This window comes from Protopterus annectens, chromosome 3.part0 (assembly GCF_019279795.1).
Source record: "Protopterus annectens isolate FY-2018-M chromosome 3.part0, PAN1.0, whole genome shotgun sequence".
NCBI classification, from domain to species: Eukaryota; Metazoa; Chordata; order Ceratodontiformes; family Protopteridae; genus Protopterus; species Protopterus annectens.
The window spans coordinates 1,946,333,952-1,946,360,593 of NC_056731.1; the positions used below are offsets into that span (position 1 = coordinate 1,946,333,952).

At 38.4% G+C, this 26,642-nt stretch overlaps 1 protein-coding gene across 1 annotated transcript in view; it reads right to left on the reverse strand.

Annotated features, from left to right (window-relative positions):
• Positions 1-26,642, reverse strand: part of LOC122797232 (nucleoprotein TPR-like) — a 1,117,229-nt gene that overhangs the window by 230,813 nt on the left and 859,774 nt on the right. The window contains exon 8 of the mRNA XM_044066070.1: positions 22,098-22,293. Within this exon, the coding sequence (XP_043922005.1) occupies positions 22,098-22,293 (196 nt within the window). The remainder of the gene's footprint in view (positions 1-22,097; positions 22,294-26,642) is intronic.

A 26,642-nucleotide genomic window follows, 5' to 3' on the forward strand; every position in this document is an offset into this window, starting at 1 on the left:
CTTATCCTCAAATGTAAAAAAAAATCATTCCCTTTTTTAATAAGTAACACTTCAATTACTTTTTCAAAATTAATAATCTTACACACCTGGATATATATTTTATTCTTAAATATTTTAATTATTTTCCTTACAAATTATATTTACATTTATCCTTAAACTTACTATCCAGTAACTGATTTAACATTACAGTTTGTTTTATTACTATCAAATTTCAGCAGCGATATTTCTTGAAACTTCTCAATTTCCTCATGTATTTCTTCAGTCGAATAATTTATATCTCCTACAGTTATACCGAAATATTATCTGCAAAAAGCTGTATTTTAGGTTGGCAATCTCTATAATCGAGAATCAATCATTTTTTCTATTGCTTCTTACACTATTAGCTACAGGTTTGATAACTAATGAAAATTATAAAGGGGAGAAGGGACATCCTTGTTTTGTGCCTTTGTTTAAAGTGAATTCTTTGAGAAATGCAAGATCCATTTTTAACATATGCTTTGGACTCTCTACATAGGCTGAAAATGCAAACGCTTCTAAAGTTTTAAACAAGTAGTTCCAATCTACAAAATCAAAAACTCTCTCAATATTTAAGCTAATTAGGGTCAATTTCTTGTTTATTTCATTTGTTAAATCTAAGATAGTTACTATGCTTTTTATATTATCGTACATTAATCTACTGACTATACAGTAAATCTTGTTTGATCTTTGTTAAATTTATCTACTATATTTCAATGTTGTGGCGAAAATGGAAGTAAATCCTTTATAATCTATTTTTAATAATAAAATAGGACTATATGATGAGACTAACTTACTATCATTTCTTTAATTATAGATGAGATTACAGAACATTTCCATGGAGGAGGAATTATTGTGCCACCCTGAATTAACCTGAAAACATTCTCAGTAATTCTAAAATATTTAACGAAACAGACAATATCATTCCATACTTAAACCATCTAACCCTGGAGCTTTACTACTTCTACCTTTTTTAAAGCTTCTTTAACTTCTAACAAGGTAATAGGCTTATTCAACAGACATATTTGTTGGTCATTTAGTTTACAAGTAACAATTTTCTTTAAATTATTGTCAATTGTGTAATCAGTATTATTTTTATCTTTATTAAGATTCTCATGGAATTTTTAAAAATATTAATCATGTCCTCTATATCTGAGGATTTCGGATACTGACATGAGCCCGTTTACTTAAAAATCTTACTTCTATTGGATAATCTATGTAGATTTTTTGAAGTCATCGCATAGCTTTAGAAAAAACAAAATTCCATAGTTATCTCCACTTTGTGTTAAACCTGTTTGATATTTTGTCATTAATTTTTTAATGAGTTCGGTATTACCTAATTTCTTTGCTTGTTCAAACCTCGCTTTGTGCATTTCACCCTGTATTTCTAACAACTCTTCATCCCATTCTTTCATTTTATTACTAGCTCATTGTCCCATTCTATTTTTAATAAGCATTTTTAAGAGTCCCACAGTATGACTTCACTAACCTGACCATTATTATTCAAAAGATTTGTTCCTTACTTTAACTATTCAACTCTTAATTTCATCATACATTTAGGGATTCTATAAATAACCTGAAATGCTGTTACATCCATTAGTATATTAATACTCGGTGGACAAGGAATGGTTTTAAAATAATTAATTTTATTAAGAAAATCGATAGATACACAAATCTCACCAATGCTAGTTTGTGTGCCATGCACATTTGAATAATGAGTGAAGAATGACTTATTTTCTGCTTTTACTAGTAAATCAACTAAATTACTGCTAATCCATCTATTTAGTGCTTTAGCTGATGCCAGAATTTTAGCTTTCTGCTGTTCACTTGTATCTTCTATTAGAAATGCAGTTAAAATCCCCTGCTAAAAGTAAACTACCTTTTCAATGACTTAGCCACTCTTGCACCTATTCCAGTATCCAGTAAAACATTAGCTAATGTATAGAGCTCACCATTATATTTAACTATTACAAATGTATACATTCCTTTCAGATCATTAACGGATTCCACAACCTTAGGCATTACAGTGGATTTTCACCAAAAGTATAGCAGTTCCTCTCATCTTTTTGTTATAAGCAGCAGATAACATTTCATAACCCAAGTTATTTAAATGTTGCATATCTTTATCTATCAAGTGAGTCTCTTGCAAGAATATTATGTCTCTATTTAATTTTAGATATCTCGCTAATGAATTTCCTTTTGTTGCCATTCAGTCCATTTACAATGAGACAGAGATAGATTAAGACTATCCATATACTGTGGATTTAAAAATAATTTCTTTTAAAGGATACTATGGCTCATGTGTCCTCCATATTAATTTAATTATATACAATACTCTAATGTATTCCTCTGGCACTATCTTGACTTTCCAGATTTTTTTTGAATTCTTCCTGTCTACAAACTAGACTACTAAAATTCAAAAATAAGAAAAATAAAGACAAGTCGACAACTATAACTTTATACAACACTAACAAAACAAAACCTATCATGGATACCAAAGTTCCAAACCTGCTTACTGAATAGTCAAACTAGTAAACTATAGTTCTATCTAGCAACACCTAACAATTCATCCAAAAACTAGCCAAAAGCTACAGTGACTTACAAATAATTATTATATACAAGTCAAAATAATAACAGTATTAATTTATAGATTTTGCCATTTAAAACTATTCCCCCATTACTACATGCAAGTTTAATAATCCTCTTCAATTCATCACAGACATTAAATAATCTAACAAACAGCCCACTATATACCTATTTGTATAACCGTGGTAGGAATTACCCATTTAATATTCCTAAATTATTCACTCATCCAACTTTATTAATCCTAGACCTCTAAAGAAAAAATGTAACACGGTAGGACCTGAAGAGATAATGACATCTGTAAACTTGCACGCCACAGGTGATCTTAACATACTAAAGTATAATACAAGACAATCTTGAGTTATTCTGCTTTCATGATCATTCAAAGTCTCCTCCATACTGCTGATTTGTGACTCTTTCATAATAGCTTCAAAATATTCCATCCTCTTTATGGTCCCTTCTTTGAAACATTCTAGTTTTGTATCCACTTTGTCTATTTTAAGTAATATATCCTGTATACTAGATAATATTGACAATGTTTTTAACACCAGAACCCTGAGTACCACTTCTTGAGTAACTGATGTTGAAGTCTCTTCTCTCTTAACCAAAAAGTTGAAATTCTGACAGAAAAACTATTGCTTTTGAATAACCTGAAGCTATAAATCCTTTCTCTGAATATTAATGAATAAAATTAGCTAGCAAGTATCTTCAAATTTTAATTTTTTGATTACATTTTCAGTTTGAGGAAGGTTTCAGCCACAAAGCTTTCACCAGTTGCTGTTCTCAGTTAGCCATCTTGACCATATCCTCTGGTAATCTTTACTCCTGAGGGCCAAGGTGGCAGATGAGTAAATTTTTTACCATATCAGGCTACGGCACTTCTAACCCTGTCTGATGCCATCACATTACCAGCAGGCAAAAACTTAGATTTCTTAGTAGAGATAGAAAAGGCTGAATGATCTATTACTGGAAACTTCTAGAGAAACTTCATGACCTCAGGGACCTTATAAAACCTATCCATTTTTTCAGGAGCTGGAGGCTAGGAATCATGGAACTGGAAATGAGTGCAAAAGCACCCACAATGGCCTCCAACACTGGAAGAACAAGACAGGAGGGTAACAGACCCTAAATCACGCTGACTAATATCTTTTTGTAAATCAGAAACCAGCTTGGATTCCCAATCAAAATACTACATCATTTTAGAAACAGATTCCCCACAGAAATATTTTTAACAGGGAATTTAGGGGACAAAGTGCCATCAGAAGCAGGTTGCCCTAGGGAATGAATTTATGATGAGTATGCCAAAGAATCTTCATCTGAGCGAGAATCCTGTTTCTCCTCAGATTAAGATTTATGTTGCCTCTTCTGAGCTGAAATAAAGGTGTAAAGAAAAAGGAAGGAGGTCTAAGAGAAAATTACCTTATATAGGACCCATGAAAAGTCAAACAGTTCTTTCCATTGAGATGACTGTACAGTCGAAGCATGCTTAGATTTTTTTTTCCCCTTCTTAGGAGTGATGTCAGCTCTAACAAAAGTGTGATGATTCAGAACCCTGATGGACCTTGATCAAAATGCCAAGTACCTCTTCCTGAGCAAGGATTTGAAGTATGCTCTCTGAACCCTCTGAAATGATGGCCCTAGGCTTCCCCCTTCAGTCTCATCGGACATGAAGGAAATCAGATCTATACCAGCCTCCAGAGGAATCACAGTAGCAGGTACCTGAGAAAGTCAGACTTACCGTGGATTCCTGTTGCATCTCAACAGGAGCATCAGAAGCCATCTTGGACTGCACAAGGCACTAAAGGAATTGGTTTCTTAATAAATATTCAAGGAAGAAAGCCTGGTATGGAAGGGTTTAGGAACATGGCTGAGCAGGGGACAGTTAACCCTGTAAGAATATGGCTACCAGTCTGCTTCACTGCTGGAACTACAAGTTTTTGGATGTAAAGTCACTTTTGCTGTGTAAATGTATATACAGTGGTGAAAAGTGTTCCACTTTACCTCCAATATGGGCTGTTTAATAAAAACTACAAGGGAGTAGGTAAGGCCAAAGCAGAAAACATGCTAAAATGTTGCTAAGTTTTATTGAGTCTGCAGTTCATACTGACCGCCTTGGACTGGCTACATTTCCGAACTAAAAAGGGGTGGAGTGTGGCTGAAGGTTACTGCTAAGGATACAGGAGTAACCTCCACTTACTCAAAAGAGATTAAAATATTTTAATTTATTGAACAAAAATACATATATATTTTAATTTACTCATTAATTTAAAGCTTTAGCAACAGACTGAGTGGACTGGTCCAACAACCTTTTTCAGCCATGACCTTCATGCAAACAGACCTAGGACATGGCAGAAAACTAATGCATAAGATACTATACAAGGACAAATAGCATAAAATGCAGAGTGCAATTAGGTTATAACAGTATATACAAAAGCACAGCTGGTATCAGATACTGAGAAAAAGCAGTTTAAAATGTTAGAATGTACTTAAGTATTTATTTCATTTTACATTTGTTGACCGGGATAGTTCGACTGGACGCAAGTCCATTTTCATCGGGGGCCCAGGGAAAAAAGTTCCAGATTACAATAATAATACATAGCAGTTAGTTCATAATACAGAGAATATAATGCACTGCATAGTATACCTAGCAAAAAGTAGTAACTCATATAACATAGTAAACCGCCATTTCCAACATATACAGTGTAAAAAAACAGTTCATGAAGTCATAAAGCAACAAAAGACAGTACGTTATACATGCAGTAATGAAATTCAAAGACATGATTGATCATAACAGCCTGTAGTAGTATACAATTGGATTAGTTCCTGCAGTGCTGGGATTTTATCACTGTAGTAGTACAGCTTATGTACAAGTAACAGTTGATTAATTTTAAGAAGATGAAGCAGCTCTGGCCAGTTTAGTTGTTTGAGTGGGACACTGAGATTTGTGTGAGGACCCCAAGGCAAACCTGGCAATCTTGTCGTAGCAAGATTCTAGTTTGTTTAGGTTAGCCATCCATAGATTAGTTACAATAGAGGGGGGTAGATAAGAGGTGTGTTCTAGCAACTGTCATTTTAGTATGTTTAGTGAGGAATAGTTTATGATGATAGAGGAGGCGTAGTGTTTTATGGACTTTCTTGATATTTTGGGATGTATGGTATATATACATACATATGCAAGTATGATCACGGTGATTGCTATTAAGGTATGGTTGGTTTTCTAAACGAGCTCAGAGGGAAAACACCTACGTAACAGGCCAGCTGAAAGAAACAAAGATAGTGCTGCAGTTCTTTTCTTTGATCAGGTACTACTTGAGCTGCTGATGTGACCATCAAGACCATCTTTTAAAATGTACACAGGCCATGCTTGGGGTGAGGCTGGCATACACACTAGCAGGAGGCTTAAGCAGTTAATATATATTTTCCAGAGCTAACAGAGATCTCAAAGTGGGTGTGAAAGAGTCCACACTGCTAAAAACTTTTCTTTCATATTATTAGATAAAGGCAAGAAAGTAATGCAACTATGTGGAGAGTTAGTTAACACCTAAAACTCACACAGCTATGGCCTTGCTACCCACCAGGTTGACCCATATCATACACACCCTCTGACCCACTCTTGTGCTCTTTTTCACTTCTATCCCTTCAAGAAGAATCGTGATTCCTCCTTATATGTCTCACCTGCGAACACCCACACCAACAGTCAGCAATTATACACATTCCAACTTTAAACCCAACCACATCTCAAAAAACTGACCCTAACATCCACTCCCAACCCCCTTTTACTTATATTTGTCTCAATCAATGTTATTACTGGAAACCAGTACATTGTAACTACTACTTTAACTTAAAGTATGGAAATTTGTTAAAACTTGCAACTACCAATGAATATTGTACTTTTGAACTTTAAAACTATGGAATCTTGTTAAATCATGTGCTTTCCTATGAATACTTGCTTGCTATGTAGAAATCTCATACTTGTTTGTTCTTAATCTGTGAAGCTTTCCTCCCCTGGCCTCTGCTTAAAATGGACATGTATCCAGTCGGACTCTCCTGGTCAACAAATGTAAAATAAATAAAATAAAACTGGATCCTAACAATGGCTCCAATATCCTATTCAGCTTACTGAAAGAGGAAATGGTAAACCGGTTCTACAACTCCCCAAATGCACTTAAAGAAGCAGAATTGATGGAATGTACAGTACAGTGCAGTATACAGAACTCCTCTATCAAGTTCCTGGAGGGAAAAAATGGCAGGAATGACCGTAGAAAGCATGGGAAGGGAGGTCAGTGTTTCTGCTATTAACATTTCAGCCTCAAGTGTGTTGCTCTAGGAAGGGAACTTGTGGACCCATGCAATCCCAACATTTATACAGTGCAGGTAAAACTCTGCGGGCTGGCTCTACAAGCCAATCAGTTTGGGAAGTAAAGATAAGCTGAGAGATTCAATACTGGCTGCTACAGACTCATCAAGATGAGTGACAGGAGGTTGTTTTATTAGACACAGAGAGAGAGAGAAAATATTTTCCCTGACCCTCTTATCATATGTCTCTAAACTGGCCCAATTGTTCCTCTCTGGGTGAAAGCCCTGTGGCCCATTTGCTCTCCAGAAGGTGAGGGTCACACCAGCTGAAAGAGGTACAATCCTCCATCTAAGGATAAGGATTACCTATGCTAAGCACTAACATCTCACACTGTGTTCCCAGTTTCATGACCTAGGGTTTAGCATTTAGTAGGCATCACTGAAAGTCACTATTTCAAAACTGAGTGACAACTCCTCAGGACCACCCTCCCTGGAACCAGAGCTATCATGGGATTCCCTGGCCCCATTATGGATTCTACTATGGAAATGTTCACGGCTATGCACTCCTCCTACACCCTTATCCCCAAATGGGAGAAAGGTAACAAATATCAGTTCCCTCTTACCCAACCAGTTAAAACAGGCACCCAAACAGATCATAATTCTTGGCATTCGGGTTGCTGCAGTTGGGGGTTTTATCCCTTTAATCTAACATAGATGATGGAAAAGAAACATACCTTGCTTACATTGAATAAAGTCGGACATGGTTGTGACTGCAAAGCTCACTTCCCACTTGCATTCAAGAAACAAGACTGCCTTAAACCATATGCGCATATATATCTACTGAAGTTAATCTAAACTCCAGTAATTCAATGCTAAAAACGTCAACTGCAAAAGATCAAATGAGCATGCTCCATGGCACAACCGTGGACTATGCAAAAGAAAAAAAAAAATTTTTTTTTTTTTGTAGGGAGCAAGTCCTCCTGAACTCCTCACAGCCCATGCTACTTAAATATTCTAATTCCAAATTCACACCATATCAGAGAAATGATCTTTCAAAACTGTTGACCATCTGCTTTGCAACAAAACAGATGTCTTAACATCTGATCCCTTACAAACACACACAGGCACACACAGACTTCTCTTATCTGGAGAAGGGAGCTTGTTCTATAACCTTGGAAATCACTGTGTAAGGTATTTGTCAGAACTCTTTTTGCATCATTGATATTTTAATAATAGACTTGACACCCTGGTGTCAGCAACCCAGACATTTACATACCATGCAGCGATCACTTGTGTGCGACCTGTAAGAATCAAAATACGGTGACAATTTCTATAGCCTTTCTGAACAGTTTGGGTTTTTTTTAACCCTATGACTTCTCTAAGGAATTGCTGTACCTTTTCAAGTTGCTTCACATTGCTGTTTGAGGGCTACACAAGACAATGCAGTACTCATTAATGGGATACAACAGTAAGTTAAAAAAATAGTACAATGATCTCCATGCAGTGACTAGGTACGCCCTTTAGAATTAGACCACAGAATATTCTTTTCTGACTTCGGCAGATGCACATTGGTCAAAGTTTAAATTTTTTATACAGTAAACTCTCAGTTAACTTGCACCCATGGGGACTGGCAAATGCCAGATAACTGTAGTTTCTGGTTGCTTGAGAGTTACTATTAAAAACAGGCCTGATTAATATTGTACCCTATACCATTTGGTTTGACTTGTTCTCAGGTTAGGGAGAGAGGGAGTTTATTCCCATCATCCTTTTTAAAACTCTAAAAACGTAAGATATGTTTCTGCAGGGGAAAACAGAAAGTGCAACATATGAAAATTGTACTGTATTTCAATATTTTTTTTGCCGATTGCTTGAATTCCAGTTAACTGAGGGTTTACTGTATGCAATACATCACAAATTCCAGGATTAAAACGTAACTATTAATAACTTGTTTAAAGCGAAACCAGCAGCTTGGTTACAGTCTTCTCAGTTAAAGACTGACGTTAATACGAGGTTGAGAAAGAAACACTTACAGGACTCTGAATTTAAAGTTACTGAATAGCCAATAAGTGCTTAAATATCTCAAACTATACCACTGGACTCCAGAAAAATAAATAAATAAGGAAGCATCCAACAAAACTAAGCATACAAGTTATAAATTAAGATGAAATAAAAAGGAATGTATTACAAGAAATATATGAGAAGCAGGCTTAACACTGCTATACAAGTAAACAAGATCAAGTACATCAATCATTGAATGTGCAATTCTGAGGATTTCAATCTGAATATCAAGAGTGCAATGGCCTGGGGATTTCTGGCCCCCACTCCCCAAGACATAGTCTGATCTTGAAGTTGGTACATATTAAGTAGCAGTTGATATTGAAGTGCAGGGATAGCACCCCCACCCCCTTGCAAAAAAGCTTTTGTTTGTATTCTAGTAGTCTTGACTTTGGTTCATTGGGAAGCCTAAATATACTACTCACAAATAAGTTGCACGTTGGTGGGGGGAATGCAATGGGAGGCTGATTCCTATTGGGCTTGTGCGAATGTAAAAGCTTTATACACCAGTATCAGTAAGACTGGGTTTGGAAGTGATACTGAAAATGATGGGGGAAGGACCCAGAACAAATTACATTTTGCAGCTGCTTGAGTTCTGTCTGACACAATTTTTTGAGTTTAACGAGGAGCTGTTTTTGCAGAAAGGAGGCACCACTATGGGCGCCTCATTTGCTCCTTCGTATGGAATTATTTTCATGAATGTTTCTGAACAGAAATTCATGTACAACAAATGTTTTTTCAACAATAGCTTCATGGTCTATAGGAGACATAGAGATGACGTGATTTTTGTGTGTTGAGGGGAAGTGGAACAGTTTGAAGCTTACATGGCTGAAATGGAAAGTAATGAGTTTGGCATTTCTTTTACGTACAAAACCAATAGAGAGGTAACACAGTTCTAAATGTGAGGCAAGATAAGGTGGTGCAATTCAGACCTTATCATAAAGAAACTACAACTAATAACTTTTTATTAGCCTCAAGTATGCAACCCCCCACTTGTTGGATTCTTTGCCTTATGGGGAGTACAAACTTATCTTTGGTAATGCATTGAATAAGGAAAGGATAGGCCAAGAATTTTTAAAAGTAAGAAAAAGTTTGTCTTGTAGAGGTTATTCCCCTGATTTGTTGTCAAGGAAAGAGAATAGGGTATTGGGAATCAGACAAAGAGATGGCAAAGGAATAAGGAGACGACATGAAGAGCAATCTTCAGATGAAGGTACCAGAAAGATGTATTTTGTTAGCAAATGTTCCCCTTTTTCACATTTGGCTAGGTTAGTCAGAAAATTTTGGCCCATAGTGATGCAAGATGAATCTACTAAGGGTGTACTTTCGGAGCAAATATTTTTTTCATATAAAAGGTGCATGAATTTGAAACCGTTATTGAATAGGAAGCTGGACAAAATAGATGGTCAGGTGGGATGTCATCCTTGTCGTAGGTGTAAGGTATGCCCAAAAGTTAGAAATTTACATGGTTGTAGCATTAATGAGAGAATTTATAAAGTTACACAGAGGTTTTCTTGTCAATCAAGTAGAGTGGTTTATATCTTGGGTTGTGACTGTTCACCTAAGAAATGGTATATAGGACAAACCAAAAGACAAGTTAAACGTATTTTGGAGCATATGGGGGACATCACACATAGGAGATTGGACAATCCCAGTGGCACATCATTTCTGTTCAAATCATGCAGGCTCAGATTCTTCTTTAGTATTTAGTCTGTTAGCTATGCCTTCACATCAACATGGGGAAACTCATAAAAAGTTGTTAGCCTTGGAAACGGATTCATCATTAATTACAACACTATTTCCTTCAGGTCTCAACCAGGAGGTGAATATTAATATGTGAAATTGATGTTGATAAAGCGAACTAGATCCTAATTGCATTTTCACAGGGGTTGTCCAATTTGAAGCATGTAGTTAAATATAAACAAACATGTACTGACTTTAAATTATAGTCAACATAGTGTGTAAAGAATGTAAGGCTGGGAAATGAGTTTACAAGCATTTTTAATGGTTCAAAGTCACTTTAAATGGAAAGGGTTGTGCAATGTGTATAACTGGTTAACATCATGTGATTCAATATAAATAACATGCTGTTGGTGTAAAGTACAGTTGTGTACACTTACCATAAATGCAGATGTTAGAGTGTATTCACTGTTGCAGTCATCACATTTGGGTTATCTGCCTGCAAGTAGCCATTAGTTGGCCCGAATACAAGAGTTGGATACTGTCGCCTCTTCCATGATGACAGGGGTATAAAACATGCAGCCAACGCCATTACATCAGTTTTTCTTGCCCTAGATGTCAGGAGTCCCCAAAATAGGAAGCTATTAAATGGTGTGGAACACCTCCAGTAAAAAGTAAATACCTCTGCCATAAAAGATGGCCATAAAGAGGATAGGTAAAAAGTATAGAGAAAGCCAGGGGACTGGAGGGAGGGAAACCGGGACTGCAACAATGAATACACTCGAACATCTAAATTTATGGTAAGTGTACACAACTGTACTATGTTCTTCATGTTTCACTGTTGTAGTCATCACATTTGGGTTGATTCCCAAAGCTGAAGAAGGGTGGAGGCAGTCAAGAAGTGTTGGGGCAGGCTAGCAGGCCTTGTAAGACTGCTGTAGCAAAATCCAGCTCTGGATTTAGAAAAAAATAGGCAAGTGGTAATGCTTGGTGAAGGTGTGTACAGAACTCCAGGTTGCAGAGTCCAGGATGTCCCTGGTGGGGATCCCCCTGAGAAATGCTATAGAGGTTGAAGTAGCTCTAGAGGAATGAGTTCTGATTCCCAGAGGGGTAGTTTTTTTTTCCATGGTGCTTGTGGCAGAAATGGATGCAGTGTGCTATCCATTTGGAAATGGTTTGCTTCAAAATGGCCTTGCCCTCTGCCCCTGTAGCAAAGCTGACTAGTAGCTGGTCAGATTTTCTGAAAGGTTTACTCCCGTCAAGGAAGAACCTGAGCGGTCTGTGCACTTCAAAGGAGTGCAGAATCCTTTCCCCTGTATTCTGAGGATTAGGGAAAAAGGTTGGAAAATGGATTGATTGGTATAAAGCCACAGTGGACACCACCTTAGGCATAAAGGAAGGGTTAGTCCTGAGGGAAACCCTGTCAGCATGGAAAATAATGAAGGGATCCACCGCCATTAGTGCCTTTAACTCACTCTTCTTGCTGAAGTAATAGCCAGAAGTAAGGCTGTTTTCCAAGAGAGGAATTTTAACTCTGCTGAAGCAGCAGATTAAAAAGGGGGAAGTGTGGTCTTTTCCAGTTCAAAGTTAAGGTCCCAGGCCGGGGTGGAAGCTCGCCTAGGGGGCCTTAAATTGTTAGCTCCTCTCAGGAACTGTTTGATGAGAGGGTGAGAAAAGAAAGGAGGCTCAGTATTATAATGCGCTGCGATGGCAGAGGCATGAATCTAAATGGATGAGGAGGATAGGCCTGTGGAGCAGCTCTGCTAGCGAATCAAGGATTTGAGGTACGTTGGGCACAGCTGTGTTCTTTCCTTGAGACTGACTCCAAGAACAATATCTTTTCCACTTTTCAGCATAGGATTTCCTAGTACTAGGCCTTCTGCCCTCAAGGATGACATCCAGCACCTGTTTGCTGAGGGATGCTGGTGGCGTATTCATGGGATAAGCCAAGCTGCAAGGTTTAGGGTTTTGCAGCTGTGGATGCAAAATCTGTCCCTCCTGCTGAGACAGCAGGGAAGGTGTCTGATGTAGGTGCCAGAGTGGCACTGCTGTCAGACTGCGTAGGAGTGGGTACCAGTGCTGGCGTGGCCAGTCTGGTGCAATAAGGATTGCCCTTGGCCTGTCCTGTTTGAGCTTGAATAGTACTTTTGCGAGGTGGGCAGAAGAGGAAAGGCATAAATTGAGAGGATTTCCCATGTAAAGGATGGGGCGTCCACCTTCCAGTCTGTGCTGTGAGGGTTCCTGGTGCAAACTTTGTTCAATTGGTGGTTTTGGGGGGAGGCAAAAAGGTCCACCTCCGGGTTAGAAGTTTGAATGAATTGAGTTCCAGTTTCCACTCGTGGGGGTCCAGTAGATTTCTGTTTAAGTTGTCTGCCAGTGAATTTTGCTTGCCTGGCAGGAATTGAGCTTGTAGGTGCACTTGGATGCTCAAGGTCGTGTGCCACAGAACCATGTCTAACCTGGAGAGTGGGTAAGAATGAGTCCCGCCATGCTTATGTAGCACATAACTGTGATGTCGTCTTGTCTTTATCAGGAGCTGTCCTGGAAGGATAAGGTATTTGAAGACTTCAGAGCATTCTGTACAGCTAGCATCTCTTTTTGACTGATATGCAGGGAAATTTGTTCTGGGCTCCATTTGCCTTGAATGCATTTGCCTGCCATGTGACCCCCCCCCCCCCCCCCCCATGCATAGTCTGATGCGTCTGTTGTCAGGGTTTGGGCAGCGAGGGGTTGAGTGAAAGGAAGTCCCTTGTTGTGTTTGCATGCTTCTGCCCACCAAAGAAACTCTGCCCTTAGACAAGATATGATAGGAATCCCTGTTTCCAGGTCCTAAGAATGTTGACACCAGAGACTTTTTAAGTACCACTGAAGTTTCCTCTTATGCAGTCTTGCATATGGAATTAGCAGAATGCATGAGGCCATGAACCCTAGGGCTTGCAGTATTTTCCTTGCAGATAGCTGGGTTTTGTTGGCCATTAGTTTGAATAGTTTGTCAGATGGACCTGCTTTTCTGGCGTGAGGAATGCCGTCTGGGAAACTGTGTTCAAGCTTGCTCCCAGGAATACAATTTGTTGGCTGGGCACCAGTTGTGATTTCTTTTTGTTGACTGTGTATCCCAGTGAAGTTAGAAATCTTTTTACAAATGCCAGGTGCTGAAGTAGCAATTCCTGACTGTCCACCTGAATCAGGCAATCGTTCAAGTATGGTGTAGATTTGAATATTTCTCTACCTGCAGTATGCAATGGCTGGAGCCAGGCATTTTGTGAACACTCTGGGCACAGTATGCATGAGGCCATGAACCCTAGGGCTTGCAGTATTTTCCTTGCAGATAGCTGATGGTGCACAGAGCCTGCCCTGAAACGTAGATATTTCCTGCAAGACTCCCTTATGGGGATATGCAGATAAGCTTCTTTTAAGTCCAGGGTGACTAACCAGGCCATCCTTGGCTAGCATAGGAAGAAGCTGTTGTAGTGTAAGCATTTTGAATTTTGGGACCACCAGAAAGGTGTTGAGAATGGATAGATCCAGGATAGGGCGACAAGAGCTCTCTTTTCTGGGCACCAGGAACAGTCTGGAGTAGAAACCCTGTCCCCTTTGTTCTACTGGAACAGGTTGAACAGCCCTGATATGGAGAAGGGAAAGTACTTGCTTTTGAGCCTCTGCCCACTGGTTTGGAGGAAGGTCTGGCAACCCGCTTGGTGTTGACAGTGAGTGAAGTAGAATCTGTATCCCTGGGATACAATGTTTAGAACCTATCGGTCCTGTGTAATGGACACCCAGGTTTTTGCATGAAGGGCGAGTTTTCCTCCTAGGGTCGTAAGTACTTGGGCATGGCTGGGAAGGATAATTGGAAAGTCATTGTGAACTTTTTCCATAAGGGGTGGCTTAACACTCCCTGGTTTTGAGGTGGAAACACTCCATTGTTTAGATCTGTGCATATCCTGAGACTGTAGTCTTGGTGGTCAGTTTTCCCTGGGTTTGGACTGAGAAGGCCTGAGAGGAATTGGAAAGGACCAGTTTTTTTTGAAGGCCAATACCTACTGAATCTAGGTGGCTGCACCTGTAACAAATCGTTGACTGTTTGCATAGATTTAGCGGTTTCTTTCATTTTTTTTAAGAACTTCTTCTGCTTTTGTGCCAAACACTCCTGATTTAATGGAGCATCTAGTAATTTTGCTTTGACATGGTCAGGAAAGACTTGTTCTCTTAGCCAAGCATGCCTTCTCAGTACAGAACCAGTGACAGCAGCCCTGCAAGCTGCTAAGGCATCAAACCCACATTGCAAAGTATGCTTACTAACTTGGTTTGCAGAATGCATTAACTCTTGTAAATCTTTATTTTCTGCACAATCTGGAAGTAACACCATCTTTTGTTTAATTAGTTCCATAATATGTTGCTGGTACTTCAACATGTGAAAATGGCAATTCAAAGCCCTGATGGCAAGAGTTGCAGAGGTATATACCTTCTTACCCAATCTGTCTAAAGTTCTAGAATCCCTGTCTGAAGGGGTAGGGTTTTTGGCTGTAGTAGCCTTAATACCTTTAGGTCCCTGGGAAATGGTCTCCGGATCCGCAGTAGGATTCTTAGAGAGAAATTTGTGAGAATCGGGTACGCCCTAGTACCGGTCAGGTTTTCTAGGAGCGGGTGGGTAAGGTGTCGGGATTAAGACTGGACTCCAAGAAGACATCATCTACAATATCCAGGACAGGGGGGTATAGCTAGAGGCCTGTGCTAAGGCAAATCTAAAAATTCCCTAAGTCTCCTTTTTGGACTGAGGATAGTCCTGGCATTCCCAGTGGAAATGCTCTCTTAAGGTATGCAAGGTTACACCAAAAGAGAAATCCTCTGGAGGGGAGGCAGAGGGAATGGATTCCTCTGCATCTGAATCCTCATAGGTAGATAAGGGTATGCCCTGGTAATCAGAAGGGTCAGAGTTCATCAGACTCCTGGTCCGTAGAATCAGAAGGAAATTCAACTCTTTAGTCTTTTGGCAGGGGAAGGCTGGCTTCCCCTAATTAGAGTACTAAGGTCTTCAGTCATTCTAAGCATTTGTTTTTTTTGCATGGGAGGATGAGCATGCACTCTGGACGTTGGTTTTCTAGGCGTAGTGCAAACTCTGGGCCTGAGAAACTCTGTAGTTTTAGTAGGAAACAAAATTGTTGGTTTAATATGAATATCAGTAGGTCGGAATACACCCTCAGAAGCCAGTGCCTGCACAGCGGCTCCAGACCCATCCAAGGCAGAGACATCCGCACGTTCCATAGTCGAAGAAGCATCTCACAGCATACCGGACTCCAAATGGGTCTCAGCAGAGGCCTGCAGATCTGTAGAAGCAGGCATCAGGGGCTGCAAAGCCGCCTCACTGAGTACCGGCGGACTGGCGACAAGGTTAATGGAAGCATCTTCGGCAGTTTTTGATCTATGTGGTCTGTCTCTCTGCACTTTATGGAAGATCGGTAGTCGCATGGCTTACCAAAGCCATTTCGGAATACGGAGAATGAGTGTGAAAGAATTTAGCTACAAAAATAGCCCGACGAATCATTCGGGTGTTAAACAAGGCACAAAACAGACAGCTACGGACGTTATGGTCTCGGCCTAAACAGGTGATGCAGTAAGAATGAAAATCTCTGAGAGGTTTTGCTTTCCACAGTCAAGATGATTGTTAATGTTTTCTGACATCGGTTAGAGCAAGAAAAAAGAATCCCCAACGGGCTACTTAGCTTTAGAAGGCTTCAGGTCTGAAACTCAAAAGAATGAAAATTCCAGGTAGCGGCCGACCGGCACTTGCTAACTGCTTCGGGCTCCTTCTCTGCAAGAAAGACTGATGTAATGGCATCAGCTGCATGTTTTATACCCCTAACGACCTGACGTCATGGAAGAGGTGACAGCATCCGACGCAGAAATCCCAAGAGTCTGGTATTCGGGCCGACTGAGGGCTACCTGCAGGCAGATAACCCAAATGTGATGACTGTAACAGTGAAACAAGAAGAACATCAATTTATCCCTTGAAAGCTTTTTAGCCGAGGTACCAGGAGACACCAGTAAAGTTTTTCTGCACTTTTCAGTCTCTTCGTTTTTTTGTTTTGTACTTATTTGTGGTTCGAGTCTCATTTTTCATTTTGATTGGGTATACTACTCAGTTCTGAAATAAACACAACTTTACTGGAGAAAACCACTTTATAAAACAATAACGATAGCAAAGCTTTCAGGCAAAAAACCCTTCTTCAGTGCATTACAAGTTACAAAATCATTCTAAATTTATACAAGGTCGATCACCACATGACCAGCAGCCCAATGGTCATATGACATACAAATAGAATAAAAAACACCGTTTAAAATTATATAAAAAATTCTAAAAAACACTTTCATCTAAGTTTAATGTGTTGTAAACGTTTAAGAACAGGTTTTAAAGTAATGACATCATTAAGTCCTGGTGGGTGATCCGCTGCTAACCTTATCATCCATTCATATTCTTTTAGTTCAAGCAAGTTATTGATGTCACCACCTCGAGGTGTTTAACTGTATCAATAACTCTAAAAGAAAACCTATGATTTGCACCATGTTCAGCTATGTGCTTATATAATGCATTAGTAACCACTGCCCTCCTGATCTCTGATTTATGCTCCACTATTCTATCTTTCAGCTTTCTTGTAGTTTTTCCTATGTAGAATGATGGGCATTTTGAACACTTAGCCATATAAACAACAGATAATGTGGTGCAAAAAGCTTTTAAATTAAAGGAATATAGTTTATTAGTTATAGGATGTCTAAATTGGTGACTGGATTCATCTAAAATATCACAGCAACAAGAAGAGTTCAGACATTTATAAGTCCCAGGGTTAACAGTTGTAGAGAGGGAATGGAAATTAAAGTCCTTATAGCATAATTTTTGTTTTAAGGTCTTCATGTTTCTATAAGAAAAATATGGTCTATCTCCTAAAATTTTCTTAACATTCATACAGGCCATAAGGATCAACCAGTTTTTCTGTATGACTTGTTTAATTAAATGAGTTTTAGCATTAAAAGATGTAACAAATCTAATTTTGACATCATGTCGCATATTCTCAATTCTGTTATTTCCTCCTAGATAAATAGGTTTGAGAATAGTATCTCTATCCGCTATAGTCTTGTTTTTAGCCTCAATTAACAAGTTGCTATCATATCCACTAACTATAAAATCTGCATACATATCATTCAGTTGTGTATTAAATTGAAAATTTTCAGTATTTAGTTTACTAACTCTACCAAATTGAGATGTCGCTATGCTCCTAAATATATGTGGGGCATGCATACTTTTATAATGCAAGTAGCGTCCCGAATGTACTTCCTTCTGGTAGATACTCGTATGAAATGAGTCATCTATCAAATGCAGCCTTACATCTAAAAAAACTATCGTCTCATCTGAATACTCCATCTTGAATTTCAGGAAATCTGTTGTATTATTCAAATAATCTAGAAATGCATATAATTGTAACTGGGTTCCTTTCCAGATCATAAGACAATCATCTACAAAGTGTTGGTAGAAAGCAATGTTATTAGTAAAGGGATTACTATCATTCAATATAAATTTCTGTTCCCAGCAATATAGGACCATGTTGGCATATGTGTTTGCTACAGATGTCCCCATGGCTACTCCTGATGGTTGCAGATATAGTTTCTTATTAAACAGAAAGATATTATTACTTAGAACCAAATCAAGCAAACAGCATATATTTTCTACCTTACGGGCTGTCAATGATGACTGCCTGGTTAAAAAGTCTCTAATACATTGGATCCTAAACTCACTGGGTATCACTGTAAAGAGTGAAGCTATATCTAAAGTAACCAAGTAGGTATTCCCTTCTAAATTCTCTCTATTGTTAGAGGCATGTTGCCATGCTCGCAATTTTAGCAAAAGGTCTGTAGTATCTTTTAGCACAGTAGTACAACTATCTAGATAGGGATGTAATTGTTTCTGTAAATATATAGAGATAGGCTCAGTGAGCCAACCCCCACCATATACAATAGGTCTCATCGGGGTTTGATTGACTTATGGATTTTGGGAACACCATAGTTCACCACTCATCTCCTCTTAATAAATGTGAAATTCTCTTTCAAAGGTAACAATCATGGGTGACACTAACAATTTTTCCTTCAAATCAACAAAGCTGTTAAATAACTTCAATGTACATTAATTTTCAACCCAGTAAGTCACAGCTCCAGCCAGACCAAATCCTTGACAAATAAAACTCTTTAATAAACCCACTCATAAAAATGACAATGCCAGTCAGTGGACACTGTGCCAACATGCTTAGTTACCACTATCTAAAACCACCTACATTATTTTTTAAAACAAAAAGTAGACCCCAGTTAAAAGTCGTTCTCTGAGACAACTGCACTATCAGTGCACTAAGCTTTGTTACCAAAGCAGAAAAATTATCTCTTCCATATTCCTTGACCTGCCCAAAGCCTTTGACACAATCTCACACTAAACATTACTATGCAGGATGTCTTCTTTATGCTTTGATAAACTCTCACTAACCTGGTTTAATGGTAGCAAGCTGTAATGTAACAAAACATTATCTCTTCCTTTCTCCCAGTAACTGTGGGAGTCCCTCAAGGCTCTATATTAAGTCCACTACTTTTTAATATACTCATTAATGATCTGCGTTTAGCAACCATCATCCAAATATGCTGATAATTCCACAATCATCTGCTCTGCCAAAAGTATGGTTAAACTACAGCAGTACACCCAAGAAGCTCTCACACAGACTGAAACTTAGCTGACTGACAGCTCCTTGTTAACCCCCCAAAATTCAATCTTATTTGTCCCTAAGCAACTGATAAAAAAAAAATTCTCTATCGATTCTATCAAATACCAAGACAGAAATGCTAACCCATGCCAAACTTATAAGGAGGTACAACTGATAACAAAATTCAACCACCACAAAAAACAGGCTGTAAAACCAGTCATCAAAAAGTGGGAGCCCCCTCTACAGAGCCAAACCCCACCTAACAGATCAGGCTAGTAAAAGCACTGCCTCATCTCTTCTCTACTTTCCTATATGCAGCCCTCAAACTAATCAATTTACAATCCAATCAACTTTCCATACTTGATCAGTGCTATAATAAAACTGGAAAATTTGTTGCCAACCATCATAACAGGACACATCACTCCGTCACACTAAAGCAATCTGTGGTTGGAATTAAGGTACTATTTAACATGATCACAACTTATGACACATAAGCAAATATACAACTCAAACAAAGAAATGCCCAAGTCTAAACAAAATTCTCCAACTCTACAGTCCAAAAGAGCACTACTCTTTTGTAACAAAATGTTGCTAACTGTAACTAAATGAAACAATACTGCTGGAGACTTCCTATACTCCTCCTCTCTATATATAACCTGAAATTCCATACTTCCTCTCTCAGAACATTAGAAAATAATAAGGTTTTCAAACTATACTTAAGGTATCACCTAAAAAATACTTAGCTAGGCTCCTGCACCCTCCTGGGATAACCTAAATGCTCACTCTCAGTCCTTTTCTGGGCCTCTCCAGTCACTAAATGGCTCTTGTACATGCTCAGTCTGGTCTACTACACTTTGGAATTCAAAAATCCTCCTATGCTTACTGTCAACCTCACAATTTACAAAATATTTTCTGCCACAAAGCACTGTAACAAACTGCATTAAATGTCAATCAAACAATCAGTTTTCATTTTCTTTCCCTCATATATATTACCTTGACATTTTTATTCTGCCGTGAACTATTTCCATATGATGTGTAAAAATCTTTATCAAACTGTGAATAACTTATATTGACCTAAAATGTATTTATGCTGGTCGAAAATGAATCAACTATTGTTTTGCTGTTCACTCATTTTATTGTTGAGCTTTTCTCCCTAGACCTCCTCTGAAAAGCAGCAACACATTTACGCAGATGATCCCATTAAAAAAAATGCAATATATACATACATAATGAGTTAGTTACAAGAACGTCTGAACACAGACTGGACAAACAGACCACTTCTAAATGTTTCCCAGCAACCACAAAATGAAATGGAGTGAAAGGCAGTCACTGGATAAACACACTTCTTAAAAAGGTCATGAAACACAACCAGAAACAGAAGTAACAAAACTACAGTCTCTTCCAAATACACTGCCAAAGACATGTAGACTGCATACCAAGGCAAATGAAAATACATGCATTTGCAATTAGCTAACTGCCATGGTTTCTCAATCTGAATTCTTCTGGAGGGCCACCGAAGAGATTACATGCTTCAATACCTCCCACCTCAATAACATCACCCACCATACAAATATAAAGGTTTCCTCCCCACCCTAAACAAAATAAATGTCAGTTAACTACATGACCCTCCCCTCACACACATACCTTGACCTAAGCAGGCTAGCACCATCTCACTGTACTCACCTAACATTCAAGTCAAATTAACTTCACCCAAAACAAATTTGCCAAATAAAAACAAAAACAAATCGACACATTACTCAACCACCTTTTTCCACATGGCCACCTACATCAACTCAAAACAACTCACTCATATTCAGTCTCTTGTTAATAAGTACAAGTCCACCCACAACTCAGACACTCATTATACATCTCTGAAATCTCTGGCCCCCTTCAACCACACACGACTACTGGTCTAATTTCTGCTCAATAACTAAAACCTTCAAAAAAACATAGTATACAATCAGACAGACACAGACAAATACAAACTCCCTTCAGACTACAGAAGTGTATTCATGCAGAATGCAACACCTTCACTGTCATAAAAACTATCCTGATATCTATATTGTTATGGAAAAAGGGAATTTTTCCAAGGGGACTTTTTACAGACCTCAGACAAGAATATAGAACTTGATCATACCTTCTTAATTCACAAACCAAGTATTTTATGTTTTTTTATAAACATTTATAACTGTTGTTCAGAAACAACCTAACAGAAATTAAAGGCATCATGCACTAAGAACATCTTAAAGGTATCAGTCTGGAAACATCTTGCCCAATGTACATGGATTCTGTAGTCCCCCAGGGTTCAGTATGGGATCCAGTACACTCTTGCTCTTCATTAATGGCATCACCTGCATCATCCCAGCCTCTGTCTTAACATTATATGCCAAGGACGTACTACTATGACTCAGATCAGAAGCCTCACTCAAAACATATATGCCAAGTGCCTAAAGAATGAAAACAGTTGCAAAACTGCTGGTGAGAACCATCAATGAAAGAACAACACCTCTACAGTGGAAGGGAATCACACCCTGCTATGCTCTGAAACTATTACTGAACAGTCATGGCAATGCTCGACTACAGCATAATGCTATTTTAAACTTCCATCATCTATCCTCTGCATAGTCAAACTGTTCATAAACGTACAGCATTGTGCAGTATCATTCCTAGGAGCATCTAGGCAGAGAAAACAAGTAATTAAATGACACACAAAAAAAAAAACGATTTAAAACTTACACGTTGGTCGCCTAGGAGTAGTAGATGCTGCTGTCCTTTGAGCTGACCCAGGAGTGACTGCTGTTTTTGGAGCTGCTGATGCAGATGGACTTGCTTTGGTAGGAGAAGTAGCACTCTGTGTTCTGGGTGTAGCTGCTGGGCGAGTAGTTGCAGTTCGTTTTTCTGGGCTCTTCACTGGACTTTTTATATCTGTGGGCTGTTAAGAGAGTCAAACTTAAAAAAAAAAAAAAAAAAAAAAAGCAGCTACTGGACAAATACAGTTATGTCAAATTATATGGTATATCTCCCTCTTCTGCATTTGTCTGTCACTCATGACTTTTCCTAAAACCTGTTATTTCTGGAATTCAACTAAAACAAACCCTTTTCACCCCCAGTGTACTACCTTGGGAGAAGGCAACACTTAATCCACACCACTGGACAGCAAAGAGTTATGATAACATTACAAGGAATAGACCAAGATGCTCAGTCTTCCTGTGTACTCTGCATTTTTTTTCTTTAGATTTACTTACTATTTTGTCTTGTCCCCTCCCCCATATCACTCTATGGAGCAGGCAACCTAGCATGAATGCTAACTACACAATTTTCTACTGAATTAATTCCCTCTAAAGTCAGCTGTTCATGCAGTGGCTCTATCTAAAGACAGTGAGATGCTAATGCTGTAGTGAAATGTACATTTCGTTCAAGAAGGAATCAACACTTGGTCCTTTTCTACTCATTCTTGCACTCCATTTCAACTCATGGGGAATTATGCCTCATGCAACTTAAAAAATATATATATTTTACTTATAACCCCTCTTTGGGGGTGTGCATCTCTATGGTCTGGCAAAGCTGTGGAAACTTTAGGAAAACATGAAGCATCACCAAATAGGTTTTGAAAAAGCTAGACAGAGTACCTGGCACCTTGTGCAGTGCAGTTTCCCCAGCTGGCACCCACATCAACTCAAAGCTGAGAAGCAAACATTAAAAAAAATATATTCTTCTTTGAAATTGTAGCAAACCATTTGTCACAAATGAAAAAAGTGGCTTGCTACCCTTCAGCTGGGACTGCAAATTCAGATTGCCATTTGTTTCAGAAACCGGGTACTATACTCCTGCACCATCAATACCTGCCGATTACATCCCCCAACACCTTGAGAATGGTGCGACCATCCCCTTCACTCCACCATAGTTTTGGGTTTTGGTGATGGAGCAAGAGTATTCAAACTCAGTTTATTCTGCTCCACAACCCTAAAAGACAGGTTGTTAAGCTCTACCTTCCTCTTTCTTCATATTACAAATCAGTAAGACCACCACAAAGAACAGTGATGCGAATGAAATCACTAGGAGATAAGAATCTACATTGGTCTGCCCGTTATTTACCTGCATGCTCAAAGCAAAAATCACAGCTACAACTATATTAAGCCATAAAATAGCACACATGGCTCAAACATATAATCAGGAGGAAAAAAAATCTCTGAAGAGAACTGTTAAATTCATCCTAAAAATTTCTACCACCACCACAATGGCTTTTTCAATATGACAGAGAGATTTTTGATGCCATAACAAGACTCCTACTCAGGATTACACAATTACTGGAAAGCAACATTTTTAATGAAGACAAATCACCGATAAAAGAAATGAACTGTTAATCACCATGCACCACAACATAGCTTTGCATGGCATGTTACAAGCTTAAGTGTATAAACTCAGGCGTACCACAAAGAATCAAAGCTAGAGCCCCAAGTAAAAAGAAGCTGCCATGGTGGACATCCAGAAACAACAAACTTTACAATAAACTCAAAAAGTTGATGTCCAAGAAAACAAAGGCAAGGCCCCAATATTGGAAAAGCACCCTCCTCAGCCTCAACAGGCAAATAAGACAACTTGCCAAATCCTCCAAAAGCTCCTTTGAAAGAAACTTAAGTACAGCCAAGGATAACTATAAAGCTTTTTACAGCTATGTACATAACCTAAAGGGCAGGACCCAAGCATGTGCAGAACTAGGGGCCAATGGTATCACACACTGACCCGACAGAGATGGCAAACTGCTAGCGGATAGGTTTTGGCAAAAACTTCACTCCCTTATCCCCTCCTAACTTGCAACAAACCTTCTCCCAACCCCCCACCCAACATATCTGAAGAGCAAGTCTTCAAAGCCTTGTCTAAGGCAAATGAAACAGCTTCTATGGGACCAGATGACATCCCAGCCTGTCTTATAAACAGGCTAAACTAGCATCACCACTAAGTATCCTTTTCAATCACAGCCTAACCACAGACTTTGTTCCTGCAGAATGGAGAACAGCAACAATTATTCCCCTCCACAAAGGTGGCCCTAGCAACAGACCCAGGGAATAACAGATCCATACGTCTGACCAGCCTCATCTGTAAGGCCATGGAAGGTATCATTATAGACCTCATAAATAGGCAGGTGGGAAAGTGCCAGTGCCTTATTTTTACTTCAATACCCTGCTATAACTGGTGCATGATCAGAAATAGTTACTGGATGCACGTGCCAAAACTTTCTAGTAAATGCACATGTTCGTGTGGAATATATTATCTATCTAGTCTAGCCCAGTTGATGTACTTGACTAATATGCAAATTCTGTCCTTGTTCGTACTACTGAATTCACACCTTGCATACCAAACATTTTCAAAAATGTCTTCAGAAATCTACCCTTTGTTATATTGTCCCTTCTAGGTCCCCAATAACATCCTCACTATTGCAAATTAAATTCCAGTCACCATTCCTAAACATTCCTTGCTGAAAGCTGAAGATTACTCACAAAATTTTCTTAAACCTCCATTAATAGCAGTTTTTGGTGGAACATAAATACATACCATTGTAATTCTCCTTCCTTGCAAATAACCCCATATTATCACAAATCTACCATTTTTGTCTTTCTTTCTTCATCTATCACTATTGGAGCACATCTAGCAATTAGTACAATTACTCCCCTTTTTCTCTATCGCCTACATTCTGCTGAATATCTATTCTAAAATCCTCTCTGTCTAATTCACATGCTCATTTCTTTCCAAATGGGTCTCTTGTTGCACTATTTGTACTCTGCATTTCTTAATACAATTCAGTACTCTTTCCTTTTCATCTATACCTGTAAGCCCATTCACATTCCAGGATAATATGACAGCATATCCATGATGATAAAAAGCTGTTGCTCTCATCTATTACAGATGACAGTTTTTTGAATATGTATTTTCAGCTTTTGTGTTACATGTATATTTTTAATGTTTGGCAGGGTCATCTTTCATACAGTTGGTTTTTCTAATCTGCATTTTAAACCCATGTCAGATTTTAAGACTTTTTGTTTTGCTGAAAGCCATTAACCAACTAAATAATAAAAAAAAAAAAAAAAAAAAACTAAAAACGACACATCCGGACCCCCTATTAACTTGGAACAAACACTCAAAGCTAAATACATCTTCAAAACATGAAGCTTAACCCTCCAAAAGGGAACAGTTGTCCCAAATTGACGGCTGCACTTACAGACTTTATGACTTTATCTAACCTAAAATTAAGGTTATCCATGTTAAAGCACATACTATAGTCTGTGCACCTACTTATACTTGTCTGTTCTTTTCTTATCTCTCTCTCTTTTTCCCTCCCAGATATGAAAAACATATGCTTTCAGAAAACATTAACTTTTAACCCCAAGAAAAAAGTGAACTGGCTATCTTTAAATAAAAGATAAATTATACATTGTTGTATTAACTGCATTAAAGTACTAAGGCTGCAAGGGAGGGTATTACCTTTTATTTACTTCCCATTATTTCAAACTTAATTTTCTGCAATTGACTGCTTGCCATTGTACCTTTAAATTTTGCACTTCCAGCAGGAAAAAAAAATACTCAGAATTATGAAGATTAACCGCTCGCACCTGCAGAAAGCTTGTCTCCATGGAAATATACCCAGCAATGAGTCTCTGTAAATTTCACTCAGAAGAACGTGCACAGCTGCCATCACAGCTGCTGACATCTCGATTCCACCGAACACTTGTCAGAGGAAAACAAGGTAATATGTGTGCAGTTTTAAAAACAAACTTTGCATTTTCATGGCTTTCATCATTGTCTTATTTTTAAAGCCTACATGCTTACAAAAACATCTGTTTCCAGTATAAGCCAAAGGCAGTAACTTATACATTCTCCCTTGCAAAGCAAAAAGGGAAAACATCCTAATTCTACATAAAATATAATCTGCACATTTTTGCACACATTCCCACCCCAGCAGTCCAAGATCACATCATATGAACATTAAACTTGCTTTTGCCCAGCCTTTTTTCTCTAGTTATACTGTAAAAGTTATATTTTCTTACAACTAAAAAAGTACTTGTTTACTTATTAAACACACAGTCACTAAAAATAATCCCCTCACATTTAAAATATCCCTGGCTACATTACACAAAACTGTTTTACTGTGCATAACATGCAGTTTATCACAAAAATTTTTTATACAAACACCGAGAACAAAAATCATTTTACTTAGTTTTTCCCTTTTAGTGTCCTTCTAAGCATCAGTCATATAAAGTAGGGTATTATTCTTTCCAGTTCACT